Genomic DNA, 10640 nt, shown 5'->3' on the forward strand with positions numbered 1-10640 from the left:
TTACTGATGCTTAAGAAGCATGTATTGAAACAGTTTCCTCACTGCATCCTTCACCTCTTGGTTTCTCATGCTGTAGATGAGGGGGTTCAGTGCTGGAGGCACCACTGAGTACAGAAGTGCGACCACCAGATCCAAGGATGGTGAGGAAATGGAGGGTGGCTTCAGGTAGGCAAATATGGCAGTGCTAACAAAGAGGGAGACGACGGTCAGGTGAGGGAGGCACATGGAAAAGGCTTTGTGTCGTCCCTGCTCAGAGGGCATCCTCAGCACTGCCCTGAAGATCTGCACATAGGAGAAAACAATGAAAACAAAACATCCAAAAAATAAAGAAACAGTAAACACAAGTGCCCTAACTTCCCTGAGGTAGGCATCTGAGCAGGAGAGCTTGAGGATGTGGGGGATTTCACAGAAGAACTGGTCCACAGCATTGTCATGGCAGAGGGGCAGGGAAAATGTAGTGGCCGTGTGCAGGACAGCATTGAGAAAGCCACCGCCCCAGGCAGCTGCTGCCATCTGGGCACAAGCTCTGCTGCCCACGAGGCTCCTGTAGTGCAGGGGCTTGCAGATGGCAACGTAGCGGTCGTAGGCCATGACGGTGAGAAGATAAAATTCTGATGCAATCAAGAAGACAAACAAGAAGACCTGAGCAGCACAGCCTTGATAGGAGATGGCCCTGGTGTCCCAGAGGGCATTGGCCATGGCTTTGGGCAGAGTGGTGGAGATGGATCCGAGGTCAAGGAGGGCGAGGTTGAGGAGGAAGAAGTACATGGGGGTGTGGAGGCGGTGGTGGCAGGCTACGGCACTGAGGATGAGGCCGTTGCCCAGGAGGGCAGCCAGGTAGATGCCCAGGAAGAGCGCAAAGTGCAGGAGCTGCAGCTCGCGCGTGTCTGCGAATGCCAGCAGGAGGAACTCGCTCACAGAGCTGATGTTGGGCATATGCTTGTTCTGGGCATGGGGTCCTGCCGAAGGAACAGAAAGATGGTGATTATTAACATTAGAATTATCTAAGGAAAAGGATTTCAATTTCTCATTTAAGCCTCCCAACATGCTTGCTCACTTCCATGAAGATATTTGGCAGATCCCTTTCTTGCAGTTGGATTGATGCTGCCTTAGGCTGTGCTTTGGAGCAGAGGACTCTGCTTTAGGCAATGCAGGAGTCAATACTGTCCTACACCAATAGGTAAATAACATAGGAAGACTTGTATCTTTTCTTCTAGCTTAGCCATTACTCCTGTGGAGAATCTCTAAGGCAGAAATCCTGTACATTTCTTTCTTATTGCATGTGAAATACTGTGGATCCTGTGGATCCTCTCCATGGATTCAGTTGATCTGTGCTGCAGGAAAACTGAACTCAGAAGTTCACCTGAGAATAACTTGGACACTGCTGAGAGCAGAGCAATCCAAGCTCAAAGTGTCCATCTCCAGACCCCCCACTCTGTCCCCATACTCCCATACTCCCTTTCCCCCAAGCACACCGAGGGCTCACCCCACAGGCATGTGAAACCCCCATCCCCAGCCAGCCTGGGAACAAGAACAGCAGCAGCACGGCCAGCTGGAGAAGCCAGGAGGAATGCCAGCGTGCTGCTGCCAGGGCAGGCAAGGCCAGGGAGGGACAGACGGACACTCAGCAGACCCTCCTGTGCTGCAGCTCTGCCTGCAGACGAGGCAGCTCCTGCTGGGGACACCAGGGCAGAGGTTGTGCTGGTGGGAGAGGAGAGCAGGGGGTGTCCCAGGGAAGGTGCCTGCCCTGCAGGGGATGGCAGGGAGGTGCCTGAGCCCTCCCTAACACAACATTTCTGACAGCAGCTCCCTCTCACTGCCTGCCCATGTCCCTGCTACCTGCCCATATCCTTGCCAGGAGCCAGATTAGCGTCAGCTCAGTAAAAACCTGAGGAGTCCACAAACATGACATTGGTCCAATCTTTAACCTGAGGTGGCTGAAGGCACTTTATGAAGTTCATTTCTGACATATGGATCTCTCAGTGCAATGCTCCAGGAGTCTCAGTCTCCTACACAATGCTGACAACAAATTACCTTGAAACCTACCTGCACTCCACTGCCATAAGCTCAAAACACAGACTATAGAAAAAATCTTACCCTTCAGGTAACCCCAGTTTTAGCCTTCCTCTCTAAATGTCCAACCATAGATGCCATTCTCTAAAGCATCTTCCACTCCTTTCTGGAGAAACAGAGAGACCCACCCTGACAGATGCTATCAGCCATCAGATGTGCCAGCTGTAGAAGACCCCTCTGGCAACCCCACCTGCAGTGCCCTGCTGCCAGAGCCTCACGGTGTCAAGAGCCTGCAGATGTGTCCTGCCACACGCTGCCCTCTGTTGTTGCGCTCCTCAGTGCCTCCCAGCCCTCTCTCCTTCTCTCCTCTCTGTGTGCCAGCTGCGGTCAGAGCCCCCAGCCCTGCTGCGCTGTGCAGAGGAGCTGCTCCTGGGCACATCTGTCTCTCTGCACCACGGCCCTCTTGCCACGAGCTCTCTCTGTCCCATGAGCCTGGCCCAGCTCAACAGCACAGCACCAGCCCAAGGCACTGCAATCACCCCTCTGGGGGCTTTGCTGATGAGCCCATGAACCTCAGGCACTCCGAGACAATCGAAGACATCTCTTCAGAAGTCCAAGTCAGAGGCAAGTTTCCTGCAGTGTCCCCCTGAGGGCCAGCACTGACACAGCCTCCCTTGGAGCTCGTTAGAGCAGAACTCTAGAGGCAGTGAGGACAAGGAGAAAAAGGCAATGTGAAGGTGACACTGATGTGTAGGAAAACTGGATGTGTGTCACCAAGCACAAGGGCCAGGCCTTGACCCATGTCCCCTGGGAAGGGAGATCCTTTACATTCAGAGACAGCTCAGGGCTCTTTGTGGTGCAGTAGCAGATGGGGATGTACATGACCAAGTGCAGGAGAATGGTACAACCCCTGCCTGGTTCATGGGTGCATGCATAGCGATAATGAGGACCTTGGGCTCATTATCAACTTGTCTCTTCGAATTCATCAGTGGCAGTGAGTTTCAGTCAGAAATGAGAGTAGGGACTTTCAGCCTTGGTATAACCCTTGATCCTCTCCACACCAGGCTGTCCTAGGGACTCCCAGACCTGTACCTCTTTAGTGGCTATTGTAGGCACTTGTCCGTGAGGTGTTACACCGAGTCTGAGCTGAGTCTGATAACTCAGATCTTCTTGGTGTCCATGCTCCTCCTAAGGCAGCTCTGTAGGAAGCTTGGCCTGGTTTCTGGTGAGCAGGCACCACTGCTGTATGGCATCCCTCGTGGTGCTCAGGCCTTCCTCCTCCTGGGCACCGCTCACTTAGCAGGGTCCCAGTCTGCCCATGTGTAGGGTTCCTCTTCCTCTGGTGCAAGACTGGGTTCTTCTTGTAAATGTCAAGAGGATTCTCTAGGCAAAATCCTGCATTTTCTCAAGTTTCGCCCACACTGATGCTCCATTCTCTCAGCTGAAGACGGCATCCCAACCCATCATAATTCTTGTGGCCTGTCAGCCAAGCAGACACAAGTCACCTCAGCAGCAGCTTCCAAGCCAGGGGCCTGCTGCTGGCCTTGCAGCTTCTTGGCTAGACATAGCCAAGCCTTGTGCCTGCTGCTGTGCAGTCATGGACTCAAGCAGAAGGGACAGGACAACCCATCTGGGGGCCTACTTTCTGCCTGGGTCCTCCTGGCTCTGGAGGCAGAGGGGATCCACCAGCCAAGCAGGTGCCTTCTGCTGGCCTAGCAGGGCCACTGCCAGATGTCAGCCCAAAAGTGCAGCTCCCAGGGAGAAGGCAAGGGTGACCTGCCACCTCCAGACAGAAGTGGCCTCACAGTCTCTTTCCGTGACACATTCCTGCTGCTGCCCTATCAAGTGCAGATGCAGAAGTGACTTCAGAGTCACATTCCTCCTGCTGGGTAAGGACATCCTGAGGTAGGGCTGACCTCTCTCTAGTTCTTTAGGGACTAGGGCTCACCATTCTAGGTTAGAGGATAAACACAGGTTTAATGGGAATCTTTGGTGTTCTTCTGTGGCTATTAGGTCTGTCATAAGCTTATGGGCAAACCCTGTGGTTAAGAGTATTTTAAGGCCTGCCTACAACTTCTCTAGAGCGAAATAGTGCATTTTAATGTTAGTGTTTAGGGTAGGGATTGGGGTAAGCAGGAGTGTAAAGGTCCGGGAAAGGTAAGGGAAGGGGGCTAAGGGCTGTGTTTTGCTTCAGTGCATACTTTGAGTAGTGGATTCCTCTCAGAGAGGTGGAGTAGCGTTTAGTATTTAGTAGCATTTAGTTTTAACAATTAAAATTACTGGTTCAAATAAGGTGACGGCAATACATGACTGTTTTAAATCAGTTTTACTGTAGCATCTAGCATCTACAGTCTCTTGTCCGAGCTGCTCCTGACTGTGCCACATTTTATTGGGATCAGCTTTCTGATGACATTTAACATCTCAGTGTATCTGTCTCACCTCTGTTGGCTACCCCATTCCTGAGAAGCATTGTAGTCAGCATTGTAGTCAGGAGGCAAAAGGACACATGGGTCTTTAGGAGCATCCTGCACAATGTGCCCATCAGCTTTGCACCTCCACAAAATCATGCTTCCTACCTACAAGTTTTTTTTCCCAAGTGGCTTCTATGGAGCCAGGGTTCCTTTTCCCAGGCCCTCTCACATGTTTCCGTTTCGGGTGTTCAGGGATTGGATGAGGAAAGCAATGCACAGATGGAACTGATCTTCTCAAGGGATGCAAGCAATAATAGGAAGGGATTCTACAGATACACTGCTCATAAAAGAATGGCCAAGGAGAGTTTACCCCTTGTGATGGATGAGAAGGGTGAACTGGTAATGACAGACATGGAGAAGGCTGAGGGACTCAACAACATCTTTGCCTCAGTCTTCTCTGCCAGTCAGGCTTCCCAAGTCTTTCATTTCCCTGGACCCATGGATGGAGGCTGGGGGTGCAAAGTCCCACCCACTGTAAATGAAGTGCATGTTTGAGACCACCTGCTGGAACTCCACAAGTACAAGTCTATGGCACCTGACGACTTGCATCCCAGGGTCCTGAGGGAACTGGCTGATGCAGTTGGCAAGCCTCTCTCCATCATATTTGAAGATTCCTGTCAGTTGTGTGAAGTCCCTGGTGGCTTGAAAAAGGGAAATATCACTCCCATTTTTAAAAAGGGTAGAAAGGATAACCCAGGGAACTACTGAATGGTGAGCCTCAGCTCTGTGCCTCAAAAGATCATGGAAAAGATCCTCCTGGAATCAGTGTCAAGGCACAAAGAGGTGATCCGAGACAACCAGAATGGCTTCACCAAAGGGTAAATGGTGCCTGGCCAATCTGGTGGCTTTCTACAATGGAGTGACCACATCAGACAACAAGGGAAGACCAACCAATGTCATCTACTTGGACTTCTGTAAGACCATTGCCATGGTCCCACATGACATCCTGGTCTCCAAATTAGAGAGATATGCATTTGATGGGTGAACCATTCAGTGGGTAAGGAGTTGGCCTGAAGGTCACACCCAGAGAGTGGTGCTCAATGGCTCTATGTCCAAGTGGAGGCTGGTGATGAGTCTTGTACCTCAGGGGTCTGCCCTCGGACCCGTACGGTTTAATATGTTTATTAGTGACATAGACAGTGGGGTCGAGTGCACCCTCAGCAAGTGTGCAGATGACACCAAACTGAGAGGTGTAGTTGATGCAACAGAGGAAGGGATTCCTGTGCAAAGGGCCCTGGGCAACCTGATCTCGTAGGAGGCATCCCTGCTTACGGCCGGGGGGGTTGGAACTAGATGACCTTTAAGGTCCCTTCCAACAGGAGCCATTCTCTCATTCTACGGTCTCACAAACTATACCTCAAGCATGACTCCCATGCCATCAGCCTTCCTGTGGTCTCTCACCTGACTAGAACAGAAGGTGCCTCACCATCATGTTCAATGCCATGTGCATGCTTCTGGCCATTACAGTCCCTATCTGTGCCACATTTCTGCAGCTGGTCCGTCAGCTGTACAGACAGAAGTGGCCTCCCAGCCTCCTTCACAGCCATGGGCCTCCTGCAGGCCCAGCACATCCTGAGGCACACCTGATCCCATCCCAGCATTCCCAGCCAGCTCCTCCTTGTGGACTGTGATCTGATCACATACCTTTCACCGCACATGCCTCTTCCAATGCCATGGGACTGCTTCAGGACCTCACAGTCCCTGCCCTACCCCAAGCATAAAAGCCACACAAGGTAGGGGTAGGAGTGGGGTTGAAGCTGAGATGTGCTGTGTGCAGGGTGGAGGGCTTTGAGGGTTAGATGATCAGGTTAATGTTTAGGAATAAGAGGTCACATTCCAGGGTTTAAGGAATGGCAAGGTCTTCAAGGAATTGTTTGGTGTTGTGCCTAAGGAACCTGCTCAGGGTTTAGAATAAGGGCAAGCTTTGAGGACTTCAGTTTAGGTCTGGTTTGGGGCCTAAGGCTAAGGCTGGCACTTTTCTCCTTGGTTAGGCTTAATCATCCTTCTGCTTGCCCCTCTACTAGAAGATGGGTTTGACGTCTACCTTTTCCAAATCCTGAGGAAAGTCTTTGATCCATCTGTCCTTTCCAAGGTATTTGAGATAGGTTTTATGACAATGTCAGCATCTCCACTAGCACCTCTCTCACCCTTCCCACACCACCACTAAGAAACCTGAGGATTGACCAGGGGATGATGAAGGTTTGGAAAGAGCTTGGTTAAGATCTGTGAGGTGGGCTGTTCTGTGCTTCACACAGAAAATGATGATTGTGCCATAGAAAACAGTGACACTCGTGAGGACAGAAGAGCAGGTGGATAAAGCCTTGGGCCTGCCAACACAGGACACACACACATGAAATCTGCATGATTAGGAATTGGAAGACTGGATGCAAATGCAAATTTTGAAAGCAAAACCAAGAGTATCACTATGGCACTGCAGGACAGCTCCAGCAATGGGGCAAAACCACACAAGAGGTGTCTATGACACTGGGGCCACAGAACTGTAGCTGGGAGGAGGAGAAAGAATTCCTGTACATGAGAGAAATTCCCCTGGTTCAGGTACAGCTGCCTTCTGGAGTCAGACCTTCCACTTCTTGAGCCTTGCAGAGAACAGGGATGGCATACAGCCCAGGGCTGACCGTAGGACACAACCCCAAGCAGGAAGCACTGCGGTCATGCAGAAGGTGCAGCTGAGAGTGCTGCCACCTCTGTGAGCAAAGGGGGTGCTGTCCCCAGCCAGGAAGCTGGACTGCATTTGGGGCAGGCTGCTGGAGCTCTGCAAGGAGGACAACTCTCCCCCAGGAAGAAGGCCACGGGCATCTGCAGGTGTTTGTTGGCAGGCACCAGCACAGTGATGAGGGTGTTCCACATCCCAGTCACCATGCTGGTCAAGCAAGAGAGGAAGAAGAGATTTGTGTATGGGTAGAGGATCTTCCAGATGGACAGCTAGGGAAACTCAATGAATGGTGTCTTAGTGTCCAACTGCCTTCTTAGAAAACCTTTTAGAGCATTCAGTTCCCCCCTCTCTTTTGTTACAACACATTCAGAGGGGTGAAATGATCCCTGGCAGTCATGGCTGAAGTGTCCTGCCATGCCGTGGGAACACAATAGGAGTTAAGGGAGAGAATCATTTGTAGTCATGTTTGACAATCAAACTTTAAGAGCATAAAATCAGTCTCTCCCAAATTCATCAAGGAGCAGACAGTGATGACTTCAGTCTGCTTCAGACACCACACGCCAGCAGAGACCCTGCTGCCTTCGGGAGCTGTCAGCCCTGAGGCCTTGGGGACACCTCGAGGGAGCCCAAGGGCACAGAGCAAGCGATGCCATGGTCGGGTGCTGTGCTGCTGAGCTGGGCTGGGCTCTTGGGCCCAAGGGAAGCTCCTGACAAGAGGACAGTGCTGCAGAGAGACAGCTGTGCCCAGGAGCAGCTCCTCTGCACAGCGCAGCAGGGCTGGGGGCTCTGACCGCAGCTGGCACACAGAGAGGAGAGAAGGAGAGAGGGCTTGGAGGCACTGAGGAGCACAACAACAGAGGGCAGCGTGTGGCAGGACACATCTGCAGGCTCTTGACACCGTGAGGCTCTGGCAGCAGGGCAATGCAGGTGGGGTTGCCAGAGGGGTCTTCTAAAGCTGACACATCTGATGGCTGATAGCATCTGTCAGGGTGGGTCTCTCTGTTTCTCCAGAAAGGAGTAGAAAATGCTTTAGAGAATGGCATTTATGATTGGATTTTTCAAAAGGAAGACCAAGGCAGGGGCTACCTGAATGGCAAGACTTTGTCTGTAGCCTGTACTTGCAGATACCTGTGGAAGAGCGAAGGCCGGTTTCATGGTAATAGGTGGTCAGGTTTGTACTGAAGACTGAGACTGCTAGAGAATTGCAGTGAGAGATCAATATTTAATCAATGAACTTCATAAAGTCCCTTCCCACACTTCAGCACAGAAACTACACCAACATCATCACTGTGGTCCTCTCAGGTTTTATCCTAGCCGATCCTTTGCAGCTGCAAATCCTCCAGTGACCAGTGCCCTGTCTTTGAGACGTCTCTGCTGGCTTGAGGTGAGCACAGATCATTTGCAATGAGGAGAAGCTGCCTCCTCTGCAGGCAGAGCTGCAGCACAGGAGGGTCTGCTGAGTGTCCCTCTGTCCCTCCCTGGCCTTGCCTCCCCTGGCAGCAGCACGCTGGCATTCCTCCTGGCTTCTCCAGCTGGCCGTGCTGCTGCTGGTCTTGTTCCCAGGCTGGCTGGGGATGGGGATTTCAGAGGCAGTGGTGTGCCCTCGGGGTGTTTGGGGAAAGGCGAGTACGGGGACAAGGTGAGGGCTGTGGAGATGGGCACTTTGAGCATGCATTCCTCTGCTTTCAGCAGTGTTCAGGTTCTTTTCAGATGAACAACTGAGTACAACTTTCCTGCAGCTCTCATGGGCCAGCTGAGACCAGCACTGATGGAGAGGCTGGCTGTCGTCTCTGACACTCTGCACTGAAGGCACAGTGTCTTTGCCTCTGAGGATCCACAAGGTTTTACTTGGAGTGCAGCAGAATGCCCAGGATTTATGCCTTAGAAACAGTTCTCCGGTGTGGTGGGGAAGCTACAACCAAAAACACAAAACAAATAATTACATATCTAAACCTCCACACCTCTGCTATGCAGTTTGGTAAACTAGGAGCAAAACTGAGGAAATCTCTTTGATATCAGCAGTAAAGTTAATCTGAGACTACCCCATGTTCCTACCATGTTCCTATCATGTTGCTACCATGCTACTCCCTCTGGCAGTAGTGCAGGACTCATTCTTCCATTGCCAACAGAGGAGTCCCCTGCTCCCAGAGGCACTCTCAGGCAGAATCAATGAAAGAGAGCTTCAAAATATCTGCCTGGAAATGGGCAATTTTTTGGTGATTTTAAATGAGAATATGGAAAGGGTTTTCCTCAATTATGTCTGTGGTACACAATCACTGCCTTTGTCTTCCTTGTACAGGACCTCATGACCAGAAATAACAGATGTCCAACGTCAGCTCCATCACTGAGTTCCTGCTGCTGACATTTGCAGACACGCGCGAGCTGCAGCTCCTGCACTTTGTGCTCTTCCTGGGCATCTACCTGGCTGCCCTCCTGGGCAACGGCCTCATCCTCAGCACCGTAGCCTGCCACCACTGCCTCCACACCCCCATGTACTTCTTCCTCCTCAACCTCGCCCTCCTCGACCTGGGCTGCATCTCCACCACTCTACCCAAAGCCATGGCCAATGCCCTCTGGGACACCAGGGCCATCTCCTATCAAGGATGTGCTGCACAGGTCTTCCTTTTAGTTTTCCTGGTTGGAGCAGAGTATTCCCTTCTCACCGTCATGGCCTATGACCGCTACGTTGCCATCTGCAAGCCCCTGCACTACGGGAGCCTCCTGGGCAGCAGAGCTTGTGCCCAGATGGCAGCAGCTGCCTGGGGCAGTGGCTTTCTCAATGCTGTCCTGCACACGGCCAACACATTTTCCCTTCCCCTCTGCCACGGCAATGCTGTGGACCAGTTCTTCTGTGAAATCCCCCACATCCTCAAGCTCTCCTGCTCAGATGCCTACCTCACGGAAGTCAGGATTCTTCTGGTTAGTGCCTGTTTAAGTGTTGGTTGTTTTGTTTTCATTGTGGTGTCCTATGTGCAGATCTTCAGGGCAGTGCTGAGGATGCCCTCTGACCAGGGCCAGCACAAAGCCTTTTCCACGTGCCTCCCTCACCTGGCCGTGGTCTCCCCGTATTTCAGAACTGCCATGATTGCCTACCTGAAACCCCCCTACATCTCTTTCCCATCCCTGGACGTGGTGGTGTCATTTCTGTACTCAGTGCTGCCTCCAGCATTGAACCCCCTCATCTACAGCATGAAGAATAAAGAGCTCAAGGAGGCACTGAGGATGTTATTGGAATATTCAGTATTTCAAAAACGAACTGGTCTTCTGCATCTGATTCCCTGAAGGATACCTGGACAAGGCAGAAACACCTTTGTTCATCTATTTCAAAATTGCTCATCCTTTTCGATATCATACCAATATTTTAAATAATTTTATAATTTCATTTTATAAATTTAAGATATTTTTCTTCCTCTATCTCCCTCTACCTTTTCTTCTTAACCAAAAACCTCATGTAAAGGTGCTGCTAAGCTCTTTGTAACTAA

At 51.3% G+C, this 10640-nt stretch overlaps 2 protein-coding genes across 2 annotated transcripts; one reads left to right on the forward strand and one right to left on the reverse strand.

Annotated features, from left to right (window-relative positions):
* On the reverse strand, positions 1 to 936 carry LOC309888282 (olfactory receptor 14C36-like; the record flags this gene model as incomplete). Its single annotated transcript, XM_082780521.1, has 1 exon — positions 1 to 936. The coding sequence occupies one exon, from the start codon at positions 934 to 936 to the stop codon at positions 1 to 3; it is 936 nt and encodes a 311-aa protein (XP_082636647.1).
* An 8544-nt stretch (positions 937 to 9480) lies between these two features.
* LOC309888283 (olfactory receptor 14A16-like) lies at positions 9481 to 10440 on the forward strand (the record flags this gene model as incomplete). Its single annotated transcript, XM_082780522.1, has 1 exon — positions 9481 to 10440. One exon carries the CDS (start codon positions 9481 to 9483, stop codon positions 10438 to 10440), a length of 960 nt encoding a protein of 319 aa, XP_082636648.1.
* Between the last annotated feature and the right edge of the window lie 200 nt (positions 10441 to 10640).

Source organism: Aythya marila (assembly GCF_965140915.1).
Source record: "Aythya marila genome assembly, chromosome: 28".
NCBI classification, from domain to species: Eukaryota; Metazoa; Chordata; class Aves; order Anseriformes; family Anatidae; genus Aythya; species Aythya marila.